Source organism: Zalophus californianus, chromosome 7 (genome assembly GCF_009762305.2).
Source record: "Zalophus californianus isolate mZalCal1 chromosome 7, mZalCal1.pri.v2, whole genome shotgun sequence".
Lineage (NCBI taxonomy): Eukaryota > Metazoa > Chordata > Mammalia > Carnivora > Otariidae > Zalophus > Zalophus californianus.
Window position 1 is genome coordinate 114990991 of NC_045601.1, and position 23548 is coordinate 115014538.

The 23548-nt window shown below is 59.9% G+C and overlaps 1 protein-coding gene across 1 annotated transcript; it reads left to right on the forward strand.

Moving 5' to 3' along the window:
- Positions 1 to 87: 87 nt before the first annotated feature.
- Positions 88 to 21941, forward strand: TEAD3 (TEA domain transcription factor 3; the record flags this gene model as incomplete). Its single annotated transcript, XM_035728342.1, has 13 exons — positions 88 to 604; positions 9894 to 10145; positions 11985 to 12049; positions 16151 to 16213; positions 17023 to 17034; positions 17626 to 17763; positions 17875 to 17924; positions 18494 to 18555; positions 19124 to 19257; positions 19403 to 19576; positions 19787 to 19927; positions 20006 to 20158; positions 20336 to 21941. Coding segments are annotated over 13 exons (1875 nt in total), but the record flags the coding sequence as incomplete, so codon positions are not given.
- Between the last annotated feature and the right edge of the window lie 1607 nt (positions 21942 to 23548).

The following is a 23548-nucleotide window of genomic DNA, read 5'->3' on the forward strand; positions in this document are numbered from 1 at the left end:
TCGGCGGCTCGGGACTGGGGTGGGGGGGGGTGTGTGGGTAGGGAGCCCCAAGGCCCGTGCGCTCCGGCTCCGCGGGGCTCCTCGTGACGCGGCACCCCGACGGGAGTCCAGCCGGCTAGGCGGGAGCTCCGCCCTCGGGCCCGCCCAGGCCTGAGCCCCAAATTGCGGTGGGGTCCTGGAGAGGTGGAGAAAGGCCCGGCGTGCAGGGAGCGGTTGGGAGCGTGGCACAGGCAGGCGAGGAGGGGAGCGCCTAGGCGCGGGAAGGCCGGGAGCAGCCGCGGTTCGCGAAGCCGCGGGGTGGGCAGCCCGAGAGCCGACGGGGGGCGGCCCCGCGCGGCCCCGCCCCTCCCGGCCGGTGCCCGCCCCCCTGCGCGCCCCGCCCCCTCCTTCCCCTCAGCCCCCACCCCCCGCCCCGGCTCCTCAACACAAACTTTCCGTCCCGCTCGCTCCCTCCTCCGCGCCCGGCGCCTCCCGCTCCAGCCCGGCTCATTCCGCACATTCCGGCCAGCCCCCTCCCCAAGACCCCCCTTCCCCGGCCCCCCTCTCAGCTCCTTCGGGCCCGGCGGAGCGGCCCGGCCGGAGCGCCCCCCCGAGCTCGGACCAGGTAAGCCGGGCGGACGCCGGGAGGAGGCCCTGCTGGGAGAGGTGGTTTGGTTGGCTGGTTCTGGATTTGGGGGGGGTCCTCGAGGGGGGCTGGGTCCCCGAGCTATTGTCCAGCTTGAGCCTGAGCCCCAGATCTGGGTGCCGGGAAGTTTAGAGGGAAGGGGGGGGAAAAGCTCTCCGGGAAGCCCCGCCCACCCCTCCCACCCCCACCCACCCACCCCCCCCCCCCCCCCGCGACCCGGACGAGTTGGTCGGGGGAGGTCGGGGAGCCGGGAGATTGTCCCCGGTGCCATCGCCTGTCCCAACTTACGCTTTTGGGGTGTCGAGGCAGGGGTCTGGGAGCCGCATGGTTTCGGGGCCCTGCCACCGGGAAGATTCTCCCCGGGACTCCCAGTCGCGGGCCCCGCCGCCCTTTGGACTCCCGGCTCGCTCTCTTCTCGAAGCCGGCCCGGCCGCCGCTCCACGCAGGCCTCGGGCCGGGCCTCCCGGCGCCCAGGCCGGCTCCAGCGCGCGGTGCCTGTGGCTGCGCTGGATTGTGGAGTGTGTCTGGGAGCAGAGCTGCGCGCCCTGGGCGTGTGCCCCCTGAGAGGCAGGGGCTTAAGCTCCTTCCAGTTATGCCGCCTCTGTTGGGGTGGAGGTTCGGAGTTCCAGACCAGGGCTCTAGGAGCCTGGCTCCAAAGAGGGCTGGCTTTGGGGCCTTATTTTCGCTACACTTCCTTAGAGCCCTTGTTTAGACTTTAGAGGGTTTGAAGGAGGCTTGTCCCCACCACTACCACCACCACTATTGTCTGTCATGCCCTTTACTCCTGCCTGGGGAGGGAGGGCCAGGAGTGCCTGTCTGCATCTGGTTTTCAGCTAGCCAGGCCCCAGGGCAGTGTCATTGAGACCCCACTCTCACCTTTTTGGGAGAGTTGCCCTGTTCCAGGGCTCAGAGATTCTTTCTGGACAAGAGGGAATGAGGCCTTGGGGGAGGGCTTCTCAGGGGGCACCACCCTCTGTGCTTTCTCTCTCTCCAGGTAGAGGCAGAACCAGGTCAGGCCTGGGCTTGTAGTCCAGGAAAGCAGGGGATGAGGGTAGGAACTGGACACAGCTTTAGGGGCTGGAACCCATGGCGTCTCTGTGTATCTTGTCTCCTGTGGCCTGGTTCTGTGCATACATGTTTCACCCCAGTGCAGGGGGCCGGGACACCTCCTTGGCTAGAATGTCAGGGGCAGCCTGGAGCAAAGAGGAAATCCAAAGTCCCCTCAAAGTTGGACATTTAGGGGGATTATGTGCTCCTCCCTTCCAGATTCTTGTAGCTCCTTTTCCAAGACCCTCACCCAGGAGGGTGTCATTCCAGGACATGGTTCTGCAGTCTGCTGGATCCCTGCTCACCCTGTGGGCAGGGAATGGACAGATGTATCTTCCAGGAACAGGCTGGCTGGTGAGGGTGACTTCAGGGGTCCTGGATGCCCCCTCCTCAGGGAGAGGCTAAGAGCCAATGGGATTCTCAACTTCATGAGCCTTCCCCCACCTCCCTAGGGAGGGAACAATAATTAATGCTAATTGGTGCACTGGGGCTGGGGACTGGCTCAGTAGGATGGTCAGTGATTGGCAGGACAGAGCTGTGTGTGTGTGTGTGTGTGTGTGTGTGTGTGTGTGTGTGTGTCCCCATATCTCTGTCTCTGTGCTCCCACCCTCACACTCAGGATTGTGGACCCTTTGTATTCCGCCAGTTGAGGAAATATTAGAACCAGAAGGGGACATCTCAAAGAGGAGGTCAAGAAATAAGAGATCTGGTCCCAGCTGGGCCTTTAACCACCTGTGTCATCTTGGGCCTCAGTTTCCCTGCTCAGAATAAATGACTTCTCGGGTCCCTTGTCTCTGAGCTCCTTCCAGAGTCTCAGTCTTCTAGTCAGTGGGCCTTCCTCCTTCCATTATGGACTGTGAACCTGGTGAGGTCTGGAGAGGTGAGTGGGTGATCAGTGATCTAAGGAAGAACGTGAGGACGAACCAGGAGGCGACTGAGGAGTATGTTAGCCAGGAGAGTGTGGCTGAAAAGGTTGCAGGCAGCAGGCGTCAAGGGACAGGGAAGCCAGGTGGAGCTCGGGGAACTTGCCCTCTGAAGTGGCCCGGGGGTCTGGCAAGGCTGGCCGGGGTGAATTGTGTTGAGAGCCCACGTGGATGGCCTGCCCCTCTGCCTGACTCCCAGACCCCCCAAAGGGCTCAGTGTGGAAGCTGGAAGGGAACCGAAGCTATCAATCCTGTCCACCTCCTCACTTAGGAAGGGATGAGGAGCGGAGGGGTCCACCCACGGTGAGGAGAGTGGGGAAGGGATCTGGGGTGCCAGACCCCAGGTTGCTGGGGAGCCATGAGGACTCTAAATGTTGCAACTTTTTGTGGTGGTAGCTAGGAGGCCACGGTCTCTTCCCACGTGGGGGCTGCAGAACCTGTGGGGTCCAGGTCTCCATGGGCGTCTGGGGCAGCCCTGGGGCCATGGCAGGAGCCTCTGTGGTCAGAGGTCAGCAGATCACACTCAGCCCCATCCTCAAGGCCTTGCCCTGCCCTCACCTCTGTCCTGGTGTTGTGCCAGCCTGGGCTTGTCTGCAGGAGAGGTGCTGCCCCTCAGGGGAGAACCCGAGAGGGGAACGGACTTCACCTGTCCTCGCAGGGTCCCACAGGAGGCTGGAGGCCAGAGAATCCCTGTCCCTGCACAGGTCCCCACAGTCAGCCCTTGAGGTTTCCTAGAGTGCTGATTGTTTCCTGTGCTCCCTGCCAGGCCCGAAAGGACAGGAAGTGATAGAGGGAAATGAGAGTGCAACCGTGTGTGACGCTGGACGTGTGTGAGACAGAAACTGAGTGGGACATTCTGCGTGGGTGACACTGCATGTGGGGGGGGGTGCGTGTGTGACAGAACCAGCTAAAACCAGTTTGTGTAACTGCATGTGAGGCTGGACTTGCACAGGAGAGAAACTGTGACACTGCCCGTGACTTTATAACACCGATGTGTGTGACCGACACTGTATGTACGTGGGAGCCACCATGAGTGACGTCCTCTGTGTGTGTGTGTGTGTGTGTGTGTGTGTGAGTGTGTGAGTGAGCGAGTGAAAGAAGCTGTACACATGGTCTGTGTGTGAGTGGCCATCGCAGGGGACATGATTTCTGAAAGACCAGGAGCTTGAGCCTGGGTCTGACTCTGAGGGGATCCACATGCTCTGCGTGTGTGAGAGACACTGCGATTGTTGGATGCTGTGTGTGTCAGAAGCAGAACGGGTGCCATTCTGCGTGACGTACGGTACTGTGGTGTGACCGTGTGTGTGTGTGTGTGTGTGTGTGTGTGTGTGAACAGCACATGAGGTGGCCTCGGGTTTGTAGGAACTCTGATGGGCTGCATGTGCAACTGTACATGACACTGTAAAACTAGGACAGTATGTGGCGCGTGTGAGGAGAAAGCATGGTGACACGCTGCTGAGCAGCTGTGTGAGAAGCCGAGTGGGGGAGCCTGAGCTCCAGGCCCTGCCTGTGCAGCCCCGCACGTCGGGGGACCTGTGGGGTGTGACCCAGATGCCTCTGTGGGTGGGCACTCTCTACGGTTGCTGAGACCAGAGGACAGTGTGGGTGGCCGCCATCAGGGCTGGGCCAGGCATGCTCGGGAGACACTGTGTGTCAAATTTGGGGGCCCATGACCCTGATGCCTGGCGTGTCCATGCGGAGGATGGTGTAAAAGATAACCGTTAAAAACAAAGGAGGAAAATACTTAACGGCACTGAATGATGCGCTTAAAAATGGTTAAAATGATAAGTTGGATGTAATGTGTGTGTTACCACAATAGAAAGTTTAAGAAGGAACAGGATAGGGGTGCAGGTCACCATGAATGTGTGCGGGACGCTGGCTGGGCAAGGGCGTGTGTGTGTGAGCGGGGAGGGCCACGAGGAAGCCTGGGTGTTTGTAGAGGACACTGTGACTCTTGTAGTCGTTGGGGGCGGGGGTCGGCCGAATGACTGGTGGCAGCTCAGCGGGTGACGCAGCGTACCAGGGGCCAGGGCACAGGCCGCTGAGGCAAGACCCTCGGGCGCGTCCGCGAACAACTGTGAAACCCACCTAACCAAGTTACCCATTGGCTGCCGCCCCCCACCCCCAAGCTGGATACCAGGCCTTCGCTGGAGTGAGACAAAAGGAGAAGGGACGCCTGGCTGGCTCAGTTGGTGGAGTGTGCCACTCTTGATCGCGGGGTCGTGGGTTCGAGTCCCACATTGGGCACAGAGATTACCGAGTTTAAAAAAAAAAAAAGATGAGACAGGACAGGGTCCTAGAGTAGGGGCAAAGGGAAGTCTCTCTGCTTCTGCGGAGGTTTGAGGGCTCCGAGACTCTACCTCCCTCTGTCCTTACCCTGGTTGCGGTGGGGGGGGGGGGTGACAGTGCGGATGAGCTATGGACGGCCTGCCCCCTCTGGTCCCCAGGAAGCCTGTGCCCTGAGTAGTGGGGGTGGGTGGGTGCAGAGAGTCCTGATTCCCAAATTGGAAGCACATTAATAAGCGGGAGAGAGGGGAGGAGGCCTCCCCACCTCCCTCCTAGTGGGCTCTGCAAATTGCTTCCTCCTGTAACAAATCTCTACCCTGCTCCAGGGAGGAGGGTACTCCCTCCCCAGCCTGGCAGGGTGTGGCCACTTGGCAGGGTCCCTCGGGGGTCCTTATGCTGGAGGCAGACACCATCCCCCTCCTGCCCCCTCTCCAGTCCCAACCGGAGCAGGGCTACTTCTAGGGTGGGAGCCTCTGGCAGCTGGAGAACAGCTGGCCCCGCTGTGGGGGCGGGTGAGAAGGAAGAAGGGAAAGGCAGAGGGGGTGGGGAGGTTCCCTTAGCCCTCATCAGCTGCCCTCCCCATCCTCGGGCCCCCCCCTGCCCACCCCCCGAAGGTCAGCCCAGCCCAGGTTTGGGGGCGGGAGATTTGGGATGCAACTGCTGACTTCACTAATCTTCCTGCCTTTTGAGTGGTGTTCTGGCTCCACGTGACAGCACTTGGGGGGCTGTGGTCCTGCAGGGGTGGACAGCTGCTGGCCACTAGACCCACGAGGGTCCCTGGGCTCAGTTTGTCCTCCCAGTGGGGCTGGTTCGGAAGGGAGGGTAGCAGGGGGACTTGGGGACGACACCCACCTACCTTGACTGGCCTTGTGTGCATCCCCATCCAGGGCAGAGGGCTGGGGGAGCCCAAGTGTCAGGCCAGTCTCCTCCTATCCCTTGGAAGGGAGGAGTAGGGCCGGGTGGTCTGGAGGCTGCAGGGCCTGAGGGTGGGGGGCGGGGGCCTAGGGCCTCTGCAGCTGCCCAGCCCTGGCCTCCCATCACCGGAGCTGTCCAGCCAGTTATTCCAGCAGTCTGACCCCAGGGTGGGGAGTGGGCAGCGAGAGGCCCCTTATCTCCCCCACCCCGGGCCCCAAAGCCTGCTCACCCAGCCTCCTAGCTCCCATCCCTGCCACCACCCAGAGGACCCTTCTGACCTCAGAAGGCTGAGGGCCCTCAAAGAGGGGAAGCAGGAATGGCTGGTCGGACGGAGGGTGGAGGCAGAGTGGGCCGCAGGGGGTGGGCAGCCTGTGGTAATAACGGGCCACTGTGGAGGGAGATAGGAGGTGGTCTTGAAGAGTCAGAACAGATGGGACAGGAGTGGGGTGTCCTGGACATGGCCCTGTTGTGGCTGACCCTGGCCCCCAGCAATGGCTTCCCTGACACCGCTGCCTTCTAGGTCTGTCCTGAACTCTGGGCTCTGTTGTCGGCTCATATGCACATACATTCTCTCTCTCTCTCTGTCCCTCTCTCTCTATCTCTTGCTCTCTCGCTCCCCCGCCACCACTGCCTGACTCTGAGTTTATTGATCTTCCCCCTTCCTGCCCCTTTTACCCCCTCCCTCAGCTGTGTGCCTCCGTCTCTCCGGATCTTGGTCTCTGTCTGTCTGGGTCTGTCAGTCATGATTCCTGCCCCAACCGTCTCTGGATCCAACTCTCTCTCTCTCCCCCCCCCCCCCTCCCCCCCTCCCCGTTCTGCCGGCCTGCCTCCTCTCTGGATCTCTCCTTCTCTGGGTCTCACTCCAAGGTTCTGTGGGGGCTTTGTCTCTTCTTCTCTGGGACTCTCCTGTCTCCCTTGTCTGTTTACTTACCTGCCTGTCAGGGTCCGTCCCCCTCTCCTCACCCCACCCCAGGCTCCACCCCCGCGCCCCTCACTTGGCTCCCCCTCCCCGGCACCCCTCTCAGCGGCAGAGCCCAGCACACAGAGGTTCTGGACAGCGGGGATGATGCCCTGCCCCGGGCACGGCGCCCGACCCCCGCATTCGCCCAGGCCAGCCGGCAGCTGCCTGAAGAGCCCGCGGCCCCCACGCTGGGTCCCCCGTGGTGTGAGGGTCTAAGGAGAAGAGGGTGGGCGCGCACCAGTCTCGGTCGTCCCACAGCAGTAACTGGGAAGACCAGGGCAGCCAGCGCCGACTCCTGAGCGCCACAGTGGGATAGGGACCCCCGCTCAGCCCCCTGCCTGGTGCCGCTGCCCACGGGGGCGCCTGGGCCCCGGGGCACGGAAGTCCTCATCCGGGCACCCACACAGCATACCTGCACACGTGGGCTCCTGTGCATGGCTGTGTGGGGTGGCGGGGTCACCTGTGGGCCCCTGTGTTGGTGCCTCTGCCCGCAGGAGTGTTCCTAGAAAGTGAGTCTTGCATGTGCCTGCAGGCCAGGGGGAGGGACGGTGGTCCCACTAGTCTCCTTGACTCGTCCTTGCAGCCGCCCCCTGGGCTCCCCTCCCCCTCCCCAGCTGCCAGCGGTCCCAGCCTGGGGCCGCCGCCCCGCCCCCCCAGTCTGTCCCAGCTCCCAAGCACTGCTGCGTTCGCCATATTTGGCCACAGTGCTCCTGCGGGGGGCGGGGCGGGGCTGACATCACCCCGAGAAGGGGGGGGCCACCGCCTGGAAGAGGGGAGGCGGGCAGGGACTTGGGGGAGGCGGGGAAGTTGCTTTGAAAAGTCTGGGGCTGCCAGGGCCCCCCAGGCGTAGGGCCCCTGCTGCTCTGAGGGAGACCTCAGGAAAGGACTGGGTGGGGGGGACATGGGTTGAGGACTCTGTTGGGAGGGGTCTTAGAGCACCGTAGCCCCTCTTCTGCCTCCGCTCTGACAGCCTGGGGCAGTGTCGGATCTCGGGGGAGGCCCTGCATCTCAACTACCTCAATATGGGAGCCACTGGGCCCCCAGAGTCTCTGCCCCCTCACATCTGTATTCCAAGAACTTGGCCTCAGGAGTTAAGGAGGGGATGGGGCTACAGCTTCCTGGGCGGGGGGAGAGTGGGCTGGGAGTAGAGGAGTGTGGCCCCTTTTCCCTGGTCAGGAGCACGGCTTCTCCTCGCCTGGGCTGCCCTCTGGTGCGGGAGAGCTATTCCTCGTGGTCTGGGAGGCCTCACAGCGAGGGCGACAGCCCTGGGGGTGTCCTTGAAGCTGCTCCAGCCACTTGGGCTTGAGGGGAGGCCCCTGGGCTGGACCCCCACTAGGCGGGCTCAGGGTAGTTGCCATGACAGCTGGGCCTCCTTTCTCACTCCAGGTGGTGAGGCTTCTCAGCTTCATCCCCTGGGTTAGGAGACTGAAGCCAGATTGCCCAGGCTCTGAACCCGGCTCTAGCCCTTCCGAGCTGTGTGTCTGACAAGTTGCTTAACCTCTCTGTTCTCTGGTTTCCGCATCTATAAGGTGAGACTAATAATAGTCTCTGCCGCATAGGTTATTGTGAGGATTAAATGAGTCAACGTGTACAGAATCCCAGAACAGGGCCTGCCATATGGCAGGTGCTCTCATTACAGTAGTAGCCTTGACTGTTTCCATCTGACGTTTGGGCCCCCGCGGCCCTCCCCATCCCATGCCACTAGCGACCCTCTTCGAGCCTCCCCAGACAAACAGGTGGCCCCACACAGAGGGCCCCGACCCGTTTGGCAGGGCCCGGAATTCTTTTTTTTTTTTTTTTAAAGATTTTTTTTATTTATTTATTGAGAGAGAGAGAGAGAATGGTAGAGAGAGAGCATGAGAGAGAAGAAGGTCAGAGGGAGAGACAGACTCCCCGCTGAGCAGGGAGCCCGATGCGGGACTCGATCCCGGGACTCCAGGATCATGACCTGAGCCGAAGGCAGTTGCTTAACCAACTGAGCCACCCAGGCACCCTAGGGCCCGGAATTCTTGTCTGAGGGGAAAGAATTCCCTTCCCCAGCTTCAGAGGGGTCTCCCACCCCCTCCACCCTACCTACCCCCTACCCCACCCCAGCTTTCCCTGCAGACCAGAGCAAAGTCTCTGAATCTAGCCATCTTGGGCTCCGAGGCTCCCTCGACATTGAGCATGCAGAGTCTGAGGCTGAAGGGGGTTAGGGATGAGCCTCGGAGCTGTGTGTGTTGGGGGGACTGCCGGGTGTGGTCTCAGTTAATAACCCAGCCTGGCGTGTGCAGGGAACTCAGAGTTTACAGAGTCCTGGCCCATCTGCGATGTAGGCCAGGGCAGGGGCAGGCATGTGGGTGGTTTACGGGCCGCTGTGGGGCCGGGAGGTGCAGGAACAGGAAGTGGGATGGAGGAGCCGGTGGGGTTGAGCAAGGCTGTGGGCCAGGCACCTTCTCAGCTGCTCCCTTGCCAACCAGCATCGCTCCCTCCTTGCGATTCCTGGGGCGGTCCCTGCCCCATGTTTAGGTTCCTTGGCCGTGCTCCTGGGAGTTATCTTTTAGGGAAGTCAAAACCACACCCTTCCTAGGTCCAGGGCCCTTCCCCTCCCACAGCGGGTCTTCAGCAGGGTTGCGCTGAGGCTGGGGGGAGAACGAGGAGGGTGAAGGTCCCCAGTTGGGGGCTGCCGATGGCAGGAGGAGGAGCTGCAGAAACTGCAGAAACACCCAGCAGGCCCCCTGCCCCTCTCATCGCGGCATGACCGTGAACCTCAGTGTCCCATCTGAATAATGGGTATCACTCCTCGCCCTCCCTGCCTTAGTTTTGGGGATTGAGTGAGTATGAACGTGCTTTTTGCCCACAAAAGTGCCTTGTAGATATGAGGTGTTATTGTTGTTACTGATCACCACCGGTCCTATGTCTTGAGTGTTATGAGCCAGGCATTGTGGTTGGTCCTTTGTCGTGATCTCATTTAATTTTAACCCTCAAGACCTCAAGGAGACCTTTTCCCTCATCTTATGGGACCGAAGCTCAGAGAGGTGAGGTAGCTCATTTAAGGCTGCACAGCACTGAGTAAGCATACCCCACCTCCCCCCAGGCCCTGCCCCTGGGTGGGAGATGGCTCCGATCTCCTAACCCGTCTGTGCCTGCCCCGCAGGCTCCGGCTGCCCAGTGGGCTCAGGCCCAGAGCCCAGAGCAACCAGCACGATAGCGTCCAGCAGCTGGAATGCCAGCAGCAGCCCCGGGGAGGCCCGGGAGGACGGGCCCGAGGGCCTGGACAAGGGGCTGGACAACGACGCGGAGGGCGTGTGGAGCCCCGACATCGAGCAGAGCTTCCAGGAGGCCCTGGCCATCTACCCGCCCTGCGGCCGCCGCAAAATCATCCTGTCAGACGAGGGCAAGATGTACGGTGCGTGTGGGGAGACACGGGGACACTGGACGGGACTAGGGGAGGCGGCCTGGCCCTCCCAGGCCCCGCCCCCCGCTCTCTGCCCCCTCACCCAACCGGTTTGGCGAAGTCCTGCGAGCCCGCCAGCCCGCCACGGGCGAGTCTGGGCGTGTGAGCCTGTGTGTCTGGATCCTCCTCATAAACAAGCCAGGCTTGCCCCCTCCACCAGATTGGGGCCCACACCTCGACACCCCCGTCTGCTCCTCCTCTCCTCCCCCTGCTGGCCTGCGGGTTTCAGGGTGACTCAGTGGACACAGGAAACTGGGTCAGTGCTGGGTGCTCCAGGCCAGTCCTGGGAGAGGGTCCCCCCCCCCTCCCCGACGTGTGGGGAAGCCCAAGGGGTGAGACCCGGGGTGTCCTACTGGCGAGTTCCGTCCAGTGCATGGGTATGGGGGGGGTGGGGAAGGCCCAGCTGTGACAAGGGCCTGTGTTAGGAAGAGGGCTGGAGAGACAAGGGGACTCCTTCGTTCCTCAGACCCTTCAACCATTCCCCCCCGCCCCCCGCCACGCCGCCAAGTCTCTCCTGCTCTCCTGGCCCGCTCTCTGCTACCTTGCCCATCTCCTGCCTCCAGAAGGGAGTGTCCCCCTCTTGTCCAGCCCTGAGAGGGCTCTCCCAGAGCTGCATTTTTGGGATAACTCAACCCTTCTGGGCCTGGCTCCTTTCCAGCTCCCTCCAACCCTCCCTGACAGCCTATGGCTGAGTGAGGCAGGCCCTCGGCCCATCCCATCCCAGCGGCCAGTACCATGGCAGGGTGCGGGAAGGAGACAGCTGGGCCAAGTGGTAAGGGCTGCCGTGTCCCCTGTCCCCAGCCACTGTGCCACGCCCGCCCCTTGCCCCGGAGCCCCCTCGCGCACCGGGCAGGCAGATGTCCCAGGGTGCTTCCCCCACGGCTACCTCCCAGATGGCTGGGGCAGCCCCACAGGGTATGTTTAGACAGGGCGGAGGGAGTGGGGTGGAGGGGGGCAGGCAGGAAGGGAGGAGCAGTGGGGCCGGTTCTGTCATGGAAGAGGAATCTGGAGAATGTGGCCCTTCTGGGGAGGTTGTGGGGTTGTGGGGCTGGGGGCCTGGCCTGGGGGGGATGGAAGGTATTGGCTCAGCATCTGTCAGCATCTCACAGGGCAGGAGAGACACTGGTAACCTGGGACATGAGGGTGACAGGCTCAGGGACACAGTGTTGGGCTTGGGGACATCCCAACACGGGCCATCCGTTGGGGGGGGTGTGCTGGAGACCCCTGGGTCCTTCCTGCCCATTTCGCCAGGGAGGGGAGGGGACTTGTCCAGGGTCTCCCCTTATGGCAAGGATAGCTGGGTTGGGAAACCACCTTCCAGACTCACATGAGGACGTGTGCGGGGCCGGGTGCCGCCCGCGGCGGGCCTCGCTCACACGTGAACACTTACACTTAAAGATTTGGAACTGGCGTCACGCACGGGGAGGAAGGAGGTGCTGCCGGGGCTAGGGGTAGGGCTAGGAGTGGGGTAGGGGTGAGCGGTCCAGCTGCCCTGCTGCCCCGTGGCCACACCTGCCCCGTCTGTGTGCAGGGAAACCTGTTGGGCCCCCTGACCTCGTCCCCTCCCACCCTGCTGCCCCCTACTCACACCTCCCCCAACCAGCAGCCCCCCAGGCCCTGGGGCTCCCCGCCACCCCTTGCCTGCCTGCGTGTGCCCCTTGGGGTGAAGAGGGGGCAGAAGAGCAGGGTTGGGGGAGAGGCCTGTGTGTTTCGCAGCGGGGGGCGGGGGGGCCTGCAGCCACCGGGTGCCCCCCTTGGCCAACTCTTCACCCTTCTCTCACCCCACTCCAGGTCGAAATGAGTTGATTGCACGCTACATTAAATTGAGGACCGGGAAGACTCGGACGAGAAAACAGGTGGGGAGAGGATGCGTGCTCCATGCCGTCTGCCCACGGCACGTTCTCCCTCAGCGGCCCCCTTCAGCCCCTCCCTGTGCCCCTTCCTCTCCCGAGGGACCTCACGCTCCCCGGGCTGCTCTTCCCGCGGTCGTAGAGAAAGGGGCACTGCCCTCTGCGACCAGCCACCACCCCACCCGGGGCCTTGGGTTCAGTGACCAGAGGTGGGCACCTGCAGCCTGGCGTGGTCACGGCCCGGAGTGGTGCCCCGACCGACCGGTGGCAATGACCCACGAGGGCAGAGCAGGGCGGCGTGGCCCAGCCAAGGGTGAGTGTGTGCTGTCGGCCAGGGGTCGAAGCTGGACCCGGCAGGGCAAGGCGGGAAGGGGCTGCCAAGGCTTTCTGGAGGAGGTTAACACCCAAGATGCGTTTTTAAGGAGGAATTCGGGGCTTAGCCCGGCAGAGAAAAGGGGAGAGGTTCTTGCAGGCCGAGGAAGTCGGACGTACATAGAATCCCTGGGAACCCACACGGGGCTTACGTTCTATGAATCTGTGTATCCCTCACAGCAACCTCAGGAGGTAGGTCTAATAATTATCTCCGTCTTCCAGATGAAAACACGGAGGCAGGGGGAAGTTAAGTAACTTCCTCAAGGTCACTCAGCTGGTAGGTGGTGGATCCAGGATTGAACCCACTGGGCAGGAAAGAGCCATCCGTCAGCAGTGTGGTGGGTGGAGAGAGGGGTGGGGAGAGCTGAGGACAGGGAGGGAGGTTGGCCCGAGGCCTGAGGGACAGGTTTCCCCTCGGGGCAGCTGGGTGCCATGGAAGGAACTAGAACAGGGAGTGGCGGGTGGCATCTGTCAAGGAATGTTGGCCCTGGAGCAGCTGGGCCATGGATGAGGGAGGGCCGGGCAGAGGCAGGAACGGAGGTCCCCAGCGGCGGTGGGAGCATGGAGAGATGACTGGGCGGCTTCCGGTCCCGGGAGGGAACCCAGAAAGGGCGCTGGTTGGGGTGGCTGACGTGCAGGGTGCCCGGGAGAGAGGCAGGCTGGGTGCAGAGATGGGAGGACCGGAAGCTGCTTCTGATCCTCGGCTCTCCCAGCCTCCCTGTCTGCTGGGGTTTGGACCTTGCACCCACCTCCCCAGATCCCCATTTGTGCAGATGACAGAGGCGCCGTGTCCCATCCCGCCGTCTCAAAGGCAGGTTCTGAGTCCACCCCCTCAGTGTGGGAGCAGGAGCCTCCCCCATTTGCTCAGGCATTTATGAACCTCTCTTCCGGGGCCAGTTCATGTGGGACAGGTTTATTCAGTGAGCGAATTCTGTTTATTTGTTTGTTTGTTTGACAGAGAGAGAGAGACAGCGAGAGAGGGAACACAAGTAGGGGGAGTGGGAGCCGGAGAAGCAGGCTTCCCACCGAGCAGGGAGCCCGATGCGGGGCTCGATCCCAGGACCCTGGGATCATGACCTGAGCCGAAGGCCGTCACTTAACGACTGAGCCGCCCAGGCGCCCCGCAGTGAGCGAATCCTTGAGCTACTACTGTGTGCTAGGCACTGGGGCTACCCAGGGGAACCCCACAGACAGGGGCCCTGTTCCCTGGTGCTTGGGACTGTAGGAGGAGGGCTGACGAGTCAAACCTCCAGGTACAAATACCCTCACCCCTCCCTGCGGGCAAGGGGTGCTTTGCCCCTCAGCTTCTGGTCCTCGGCCATTAAATTAGCTAATACGTGAAGACGCTTTAGAACAGAGTAAGCGCTTATAGAAGAACGTGCCGCTGCCCTTGTGATTATTGTTACGTCTTAATAAACAGAAAGCCAGGGTGCCGGCCGGCTCAGTTGGTAAAGTGGACGACTCTTGATCTAAGGGTCATGAGTTTGAGCCCCACACTGGGTGTAGAGATTACTTAAAAAAATAAAGCCTTAAGAAAAATTGGGTAGGTAGGTAGGTAGGTAAGACAGACAGACCCATCCTATGTTTGTGAGGGCAAAGCATGTCTTTATGTGGTACAAAGAGCAACCAGGTGACAGGGAAGGGTTTCTGTTTTACTTTTGGTTAAAAAAAAATGCAGTGTTAGGGATTTTACAGATACATACAGCAATAATAGCAAGTGCGATGCTTCCATACTGGAAAAACAGCTAAATATTACATTAGGATTAAGTCCCATGTGACTTTCAGCTGTCACAGACTTGGCCATTTGGCAGTGGTCCTCTGTGCTAAGGGTCAGAAGAATCCTGGGAGCGTAGCTTGGTGGTGGAGCAAGTAGGCTCGGGAGTCAGGCCACCTAGGTTCAAATCCCAGCTCCATCCCCCAGCTGTGTGACCTTGGATAAACTGCTTAACTTCTCTGTGTGCTGGTTTCATCTGTAACTTGAGGGATAATGTTAGTACTGACTTCTTAGTAAGGGTCAGAGGAGGTACATGTAAAATGCTGAGAACGGTCATAGCAACTCAATAAATGTCATGATCTGAAGTGATGGGTGATCTTGCTGGACAGACATCTGATTCCGGTGCCCGATGAGGCGGTATGGGGCACATCCTCCTGGGTCCTCACCAACTAGCAGGGGGCTCCGGGGCATCACATACACAGTAACTTTCGGTCTATGATTAAAAAGAAAAAGAAACTGCGTCTTTGTGGGGGGAAAACAACCTGCAAAGAAAGCCCACAGCCACTGTGGATCATGAGTGTGCAGCAGCCTCGGGGATCCATGTGTCCCCTTCTGTTTCGTGGGGAAAATAGGGACAGTTAGGTTCTCTGAGGCTTAAGGGTCAGACCTTTGACAATGTGCTAGAGAAGAACTGCTATTAACAGCATCTACCTTGTGTGTGTGTGTGTGTGTGCGCGCGTGTGTGTGTGCGTGCGTGTGTGTGTGTGTCCTGCCGTATATTAGTCCAGGGGGAAGGAAGGCATGTTGGGGGAAGAAGCTGAATGAGCAGAACAGGAACAGGGCCAGGCCTGGTCTGATAGGCTGGCAAGCTGTTGGGGTGACACGAGGACTTAGGCAGTGGTGCGGGGAGCGCTTTTGTAGAGGACCTGGCCCCGATGTATGCTCTGATGGCCAGCACGGGCATTATGGCCATTGGTGATGCCAATCAGAGAAAAGTGTCTCTGGCGCCTGGCTGGCTCAGTCGCTAGAGCATGCGACTTTTTTTTTTTTTAAGATTTTATTTAGTTATTTATTTGACACAGAGAGAGGGAGGTAGTGAGAGAGAGAGAGCACAAGCAAGGGGAGCGGCAGGCAGAGGGAGAGGGAGAAGCAGGCTCTCTGCTGAGCAAGGAGCCCGATGCAGGACTTGATCCCAGGAGCCTGGGATCATGACCTGGGCCGAAGGCAGACACTTAAGCCACCCAGGCGCCCCGAGCATGCTACTTTTAATCTCGGGGTTGTGAGTTCGAGCCCCACATTGGGTGTTGGGATTACTTGAATAAATAAAGAAATCTTAAAAAAAAAAAAAAAAAGAAAAGGTGTCTCTTCTGAGGATATCAGTCAGGAAAAAGTCACCCGTTTTGGAAAAATAAAAAGATACCCTTCCTCTGGGTTAGAAGCAGCTCAGCACCAGGGCACATAACTTGAGCAGCACAGCTTGGGCTGGAGTTTAGCCCTTACTGGGTTAGATCCTCTTATGCAGTGAACAACCTATACAACTGTACATGGTGGTCCTGAAGGCTACTTAGTAGGCTCTTGATCAAAATAGGGCCAAGAAGAGAGCAGAGAATTGGCAGGGCTCAGGGATGTCTGTTCACAAGGGCCCCATAGCTCCCCCTTGCTTCCATTTGTTCCCAGAGACGAGGGCTGGGATGCTCCTTGCCCCCGGCCACCCCATGCCGTGCCTCCTCACTGTCTGTGTTTTCCTCTCTGGCGGGGCGCGGGGCGGCCCCTAGGTGTCCAGCCACATACAGGTTCTAGCTCGGAAGAAGGTGCGGGAGTACCAGGTTGGCATCAAGGTACGTTGGGCGCCTGACCAGGGCCTCCAGTCCCTCCTCGGCGCCTCTACCTCTCTCTGCACGGCTCAGGCCTCTGCCGCGGCCGCCTCTCTGGCCCCACTGTGCCTCTCTTCTGGCTAAAGCTCTGTTCTTGCCTCTTCTGCCCTTTCTGCTCTTTTTCTCCCTTTCTCTCTCTTTCTACAGGTCTCTAGCCACTTGCAGGTTCTAGCCAGGCGGAAATCTCGAGAGATTCAGTCCAAGCTGAAGGTAGGGGGTCCCCTGCCACTTGGCCTGGCCCTACTGTGTTCTGAGCGCAGGGCAGAGAGGCGGCTGAAGGGCTCTGGTGGGGCGGAGGGTGTCTCAAACACAAAGAGCGGCATGAAGCCCAAAGGCCGCTTCGGGCTACAGAGGGCCACAGCCCCTGGAGACTAAGCAGAAGCCCAGGGGGACAGCCAGCCCTACAGTGAGGGAGAGGAAGACCATCTGGGGGCCACTAGGGCCCACCTCTCTTCTTCTTCCTTTTCCTTTTTCTCCTTCCTCCTGATTGCTGCTTGTTAATTGCACGGGGCCTTCAGGTGGGCAGGGAGGAGACACGGGCGCATCGGCTGGCAGAGCTGTGGTGGTGGGCCTGGCTGCCCCTTGCACTGGATGCCCAATCTTGGCTGCTCCGCGGCTGAGGGTCTCAGAGCATGGGGCTCAGGGCCCCTGTAGGCCGTGTCTTCTACCTGCTTCCCGGCTGTGCAGCAGACTAGGCCTCCCGCTCCAGGCCCCCGTGCCTATATCACAGCTCCAGAGGACGCGGACAGACCCCAGGGGCGACAGCGTGGTCCACCCTCTAGGTCTCCAGCCTGCCCTCCCTCATCCTGCCCTTTGCAGGGCACCCCCAGCTAAGAAGCCCTCCCCCTGGGTAGCAGTGGGATTGTGGGAGGGTCCACAGCTGCCTCTGAGCTCCCCTGGGTTCCTCAGACCCGAGAGCCAGGTGGCCGTTGAGTGGAGAGGGGTGAAAGGGCGCGTCCCCCCCCCCTGCATCACCGTCACGTGTGCCTTTTCTAATCTACCTTCCCTCTCCTTCACAGGCCATGAACCTGGTAAGTAGCCTGCCCCTCCCTCCCCTGGGGGACGATGTGGGAGGGGGGAGAACATCTAACACAGGATTTCCAAATTATGAATTGTGAAATTAATTTAATAGGTTGGCAGCTGACATTGTTTAAAAATGAGATGTAGTGGTTCTCAAACTTTAGCGTGCATCAGAATCGCCGGGAGGGCTGGTGAAGACAGATTTCTGGGCTTCACCCCCCGAGTTTCTGAATCAGTGGGTCTGGGCTGGGGCCCGAGACTTTGCATTTCTAACAAGCTTCCAGTGATGCTGGTGCCGTTGGTCCACGGACCATACTTTGAGAACCACTGATGAAACAGACTAGGAAATAGGAGAGCGCGTGCCACACAACATAAGGGGAAGTGCTCAGGTATATACTGGGTTATGGAATAAAATAATTTCTTACCGTGGACCGGACTCAGAGAAGTGAGGTCCTCTTAGGAGGACAGGCCCAGGCAGGGGCTGAGACTCTCCCGAGCCCACACAACAGACCCCTGAGGGCCTGGGAGGGGCCCTGAGGGGAGGCAAGCCCCAGCCCCGTCTCTGACCTGGCCCGTCCCCATGCGGCCTCTCCCCTCCCCAGGACCAGGTCTCCAAGGACAAGGCCCTCCAGAGCATGGCATCCATGTCATCCGCCCAGATCGTCTCCGCCAGCGTCCTACAGAACAAGTTCAGCCCGCCCTCCCCTCTGCCCCAAGGCGTTTTCTCCACTTCCTCACGGGTACTGGGGGCCTGGGTTGGGGGAGCTGAGGTGAGGGAGTGCCTTCGGGGCTGGGCGGTGGCGGCGGTGGTGGGTGCTGAGGGGCCGCTGGGCTTTGTCCCCTCCCTGCAGTTCTGGAGCAGCCCCCCTCTCCTGGGACAGCAGCCTGGACCCTCTCAGGAGTGAGTATCGAGGTGCAGCCCTCTCCCACCCTGGGCCCTGGCGGCCGCTGGGACTTCCCCTATGAGCCAGGCGCCAGCAACAGCTGAGGCACGTTTTAATTCAGAAATAGAGGATGGAGAGCGCCAGTAAGAGCTGTGCGTCTGTCCATTCATCAGCCTCCTCATCCACTTGTCTGTCTGCCCGCCCTTCAGTTACTTCTCCCTCCGTTGCTGTCGGTCAGTCTCTGGGTCGGCACGTGGGGAAGTCGAGGCTGCTGGGTTCCCTGGGCTCTGAGAGGACTTTCATCCACAGACACACCCTCAGTTTAATGAGCAGCTCTCAGGGTGGGGTTGAAAGGCCACATGAAGCGTGCACCTCAGTTGTGAGATGCAGCAGGGTTTCATAAAAGCTCAAATGTGGAGAAAACCCAAAGTGGGTGAGTTTGCTTGCCGGCGTGCATTTCTGGGCCTTTGGCAGAAAGGCGGGGTGGCTCCCTGTTGAGACCAGATGACACTCCCAAGTGACGGGACCAGGTGGAAGGTGGGGCTGGGGGGGTGACCCTCTAACCAGGCTGTGTTCCTGTCCGCAGCATCAAGCCCTTTGCACAGCCAGCCTACCCCATCCAGCCGCCCCTGCCGCCCACGCTCAGCAGTAAGTTCCCCACACGAGACCGCCGCCGCCGCCCCTCTGCCCCTCCACACCCGCACCACTGCTCAGAAGAGCAGGCGCCCAAGGCTGTGCCTGTCTTTGGGAGGGAGAAGTGGGTGGCGTCTATAGGGGATTGGGAAGGCCGCGAACAGGCCCCTTACCTTTCACAGTGTTGTACACACCAATGAAGATACTACATTGATATATATTTATAAAATTCGTCTACGGAAATATACCAAAATCTTAACGGAGTATCACTCTGTCTAGGTATTGGGATTCGGGATAATTATTATTTTTCCCTTTTTACTCATCTGTATTTTGTTTGGACACACATTAATAGTGACATAAACCACCACCCCCCATGTATGCTCCTGCGGCCACCCTGCACAGTCGTGCAGGTGGTACACTGTACAAGGGGATGTGGCAGAGGGCTCAAAATCCAGCCTGTGTTCCTCCCCGAAAGGGGCGCCATTTTCCAGTTCACCCAGTGGCGCCGTGCAGCTGGGGGGCAGCTCCGTACGTAAGCATGCGCACACGCCCATGCAGATGAGGGTCCATCTCGCCCTCCCAGGTTACGAGCCCCTGACCCCGCTCCCCCCAGCTGCTGCCTCTGTGCCCGTGTGGCAGGACCGCACCATCGCCTCCTCCCGGCTGCGGCTCCTCGAGTATTCGGCCTTCATGGAGGTGCAGCGAGACCCCGACACGGTAACGTGCCTGGCGGTGGGGGTGGGGGTGGGGGTTTGCGCAAGCCTGGGGTTCAGGGCCGCGGCTCAGGGGCCTGGGCTTGGGAAGCCCCAGGGCAGTCGTGTCCTGAGTGCTCCCCTGACCCCGTACTGGGCCCTCCCCACAGTACAGCAAACACCTATTTGTGCACATCGGCCAGACGAACCCTGCCTTCTCAGACCCGCCGCTGGAGGCCGTCGACGTGCGTCAGATCTATGACAAGTTCCCTGAGAAGAAGGGTGGACTGAAGGAACTCTATGAGAAGGGACCCCCTAACGCCTTCTTCCTTGTCAAGTTCTGGGTGAGCTGCCCTCTCTGCTCCCGACCACCCCCTCCCCAGCATGTGCAGCGCACCTGGGCCCACCCCGCCCACCGGGGACCCTGTGGCCCGTGGGCAGGATGCTGGGGATGGGTCCTGCGGCGAAACACTGATTTGGCGTGGCGGGAAGGCTCCCCCTGGCCTCTGCCCACACCTGACGCCACCCTGGCTCCCCCTCCACCCCCCCTGCAGGCCGACCTCAACAGCACCATCCAGGAGGGCCCCGGAGCCTTCTATGGGGTCAGCTCTCAGTATAGCTCGGCCGATAGCATGACCATCAGCGTCTCCACCAAGGTGTGCTCCTTTGGCAAGCAGGTGGTGGAGAAGGTAGAGGTGAGTGGGGGCCCAGGGTGGCACAGAGGGGCCGGGAGCAGGCACGTGGGGTGACACCTTCCCCGCGGCTGTGTGCAGACGGAGTACGCCAGGCTGGAGAATGGGCGCTTCGTGTACCGCATCCACCGCTCCCCCATGTGCGAGTACATGATCAACTTCATCCACAAGCTGAAGCACCTGCCAGAGAAGTACATGATGAACAGCGTCCTGGAGAACTTCACCATCCTGCAGGTGGGGGGGAAGGGGCAGCAGGGCGCGTGGGGGGCACGGGGCCTCAAAGTGGGGGTGGCCAGCCCCATGGCTCAGGTGAGGAGACTGCTGTCCAGAAAGGAAAAGGGTCTTCTCAGCCCCTGTCCCCCTGTGGCCCTGTGCCGCCTGACCCCTTGCATCCTCCTGCCTGGCCCCCAGGTGGTCACGAGCCGGGACTCCCAGGAGACCCTGCTTGTCATTGCTTTCGTCTTTGAAGTCTCCACCAGCGAGCACGGGGCCCAGCACCATGTCTACAAGCTCGTCAAAGACTAGGCCACCGTCGGCCCCCAGCACCAGGATCCAGGACAAGCATCTTTTCCACACACCTGCCTGGCCCCCCCCCGCTCTGGAGGTCTGGATTGAGGACTCATTCGCCTACCAGGCCTCAGGCCCTGGACCCAGGAGGCCTCCCCACCTACCCCCAGCACACACACTCCCTGCCACTGTTCTGCGCTTTAACTGTGGGAGAAGAGAGGAGGGCTCTGTGGTGGGGCAGCCTGCCCCGGACGCTGAACCATCACCCAGCTCTGCCCAGCCTCCAGTGAGCGGATCTGACCCCTTCGGGCTCAGGCATGTGTGGCCAGCAGGGGAGGGTAGAATGGAGATCGAAGGGGTGAGAGTGCAGAGGCCCCAGGAAGGAGAGTGTCAAGTTGGGGGTTAGGGTGAGAAGGAGAGACGGGGCCCACGCTTTTTCTTGCACCTGCAGTGTGCCAGGCCTGGTGCCAGGCCCTCTGTGTGCCTGTCGCCTCTCTCAGACCGTGCAAGGCAAGCGTGGGTCTTGGTGTCTCATGATGGGCTGAAACTCTGAGAAGTTGAGGGACCCATGCAAGGGGGGCAGAGTTGGAATTCTCATCCGGGGCTGCCTGTCCCCAGAGCCCAGGTATACACTGCCTCCCTGGAGTGGGGGGCCAGCCGCAGGGGGTTGGAAGAGATTGTCTGTACTGGGGGCTGGGGCCAGCCAGGTTGGGGGCCTCCTCCCAGGGGAGCAGCTGCTTCTGACCAGGCAAGAAAAGAGGAGCAGCAGGTGCTTGGCACCTGTTAGGTGCCCTCTGTCAGCCCACAGTGCAGCCAGGGCCTCGGGAGCCCCTGTGCTGGCCTCCTCCAAGCTGCTCCGGCCCACATCCAGGGCCTGAGCCCCTCAGCACCTTCCTGATGGGAGAAGGCCCCCAGGGGCAGGCTCCAAAATAGCTTGGAGGGTCAAGTAGGAAGATGGGAGTCCCAGCCTCTGGGCAGACCAGTGTCCCAGGGACAAGGGGTAGCAGAAGGATTTGATGTTTTCAAATGCCCAAGATTTGGGTTTGGTGAGCCCTCGGTGGGCACCACTCCCTTACGTTTCTGTCCACCTCCAGTCTCTCAGGCCTGGAGTAGCAGCTCCCCAGAGCCAGTTCTGGGACTGAAGGTTCACCTTTCCCCTGCTGCTCCTCCCCAACACCCAGAGTCCTCAGCCAGCTTGGCCTGTCTACCAGCCGCCTCTGGGCATTGACAAGTTTCATATGAAGTACTGTGCCCCTTCCCTTCCTTACACCGCCCGCCCCTGAGCTTCCTGAAGGTCTTCACAGTTTGCATATTGCTCAGGCCACTTCCAAACCCAACCTAGGTTTTATAATGTATATTATATTTTTTTGTGTATTTTTTAAATCCAGCTGTGATGGGTTATATTGTAAACGTGGCGCGGGGCTGGGGCAGGGGTCCTCAAGGCCCGGCTCCTGCTCCAAAAAAAAAAAAAAAAAAAAGAAAAAAATTAAAGTTATTTGTTTGTGGGTTAGTTGTGTAACTAGTGTGTGGCAGACCTCTCCGGGTTGGATTAGCTTCGTGTGGGTGCTCCCGCTAGGTTAGGTCCTGATGTGTCACCCCCCCCCCCATCTCTGCTGGGGCGGGGCCCACACCATACCCACACTCAAAATAGGTCTGATTCAAAGATCCCATAACAGCTTTGCAGACTCCCTTTTTCTGACCCCTTCCTGCCGTGAGTTGAGTGCTGAAATGTGCCCAGTGCTGGCCTAGGTTCAGTTGTCTCTTTGAAGTGACGTGCCCAAGGTCACACAACTGCTGACATGGAGCCCCTGCTAACTCCCCAGTCTTCATGATGGCTGCTACTGGTTCTCACTGTCCTATCCTCGAGAGCAGAGAAGAGAGCCTCAAGGAGGATGAGTGTTCTCCTAAGGGGATGGCTGCTAGCAGGGGAAGCCAGATTCCAACCTGCTCTTGTCTGCCTGGGAGAGCCCTGCTCTCCTCTCTGAGCCGGCTTGTGCTCATACTGCAGGCGCCACGGGAGGGGTAGGGGGAGGTGACATGCGTTGTTTGTCTGAAGTTCAGATTTAAATGAGCGTCCTGTATTTTCATTTGCTACATCTGGCAACCCTACTCTAGAATCTCTTGTTTTCTAGATCATTCTGATCCAGGTTTGCAGATGGGGAAACAGACTGAAGTTAAATGTTCTCTTCACCGAGCTGGTCACTGGCTACACCATGATTTGAATCTGGTCAGCCTGACTCCCCAAGCCCATGCACGTGGTAGACTATTTAAATCATCAGGTAGCCTTTTGTCTTAGTCCACAACATTGGATGGACCCCAGGCTGTCACTTGCGGGATGGGGACGGTGCCTGGAGCCCTCACGCAGGTAGGTGGGGGTCCTGGAGTCAGAAAGTGGTTTATGAAGGACCCACCATGTGCCAGGCCTAAGACTGGATGCAAAATCCAATCTCTGGGCTAACAGGTAATTCAGTCTATTTGGGTGCTTGAGGCATCATCACGTGCATTGTTGCCTTCACTCTCCCAGAGTAAACAGCCTTCGGGTAATTTCTTTTAGAATCTTGTAGGTCTCATGCAGAAAGCTCAAGTGGAATATGGCTGGCCTCCTTGCTTGTCTCCCCCGACCCCACTCCACCCTGCCCCACCACTGCGCCCCCCCTCCCCAATGTAACAGAGCCAGAGGTCGGTGATGACTAGTTTCAAGGTTCCAAAGTAAGGAAAGAACCAGAATAAGAAGGTAAATCTTGTTGAGCCCAAAGCCTAGGGCCCTCTCCTAGAAGTGGCTCTCCCCTGCTCCGGGTTCTGTGGGAAGCTCTACGGAAGGGCCAAGATGGCTGGACCTCAAAGACCGGGACTGTAGTTCTGTCTTTCCTGCCCTGTTCCTGTTCTGAGGTTCCCAAGGAAGAGGGAGGAATGCCATTTTTGTGGTCAACGCCACACTCAAGGCCTAGGCACCATTCTGATGTTTCACAGGGGCTCTTTATTTCCCTGTAGCACAAATACCTGAGAACTGGGGCTCTCCAGATAGCTGAACCCTGAATTCTAACTCAGGTGCACACTAAGCCTTAAGACTAATCATCCCAGAGGCTGGGACTTCGTTAGAGAGCCAACTTCATTCAC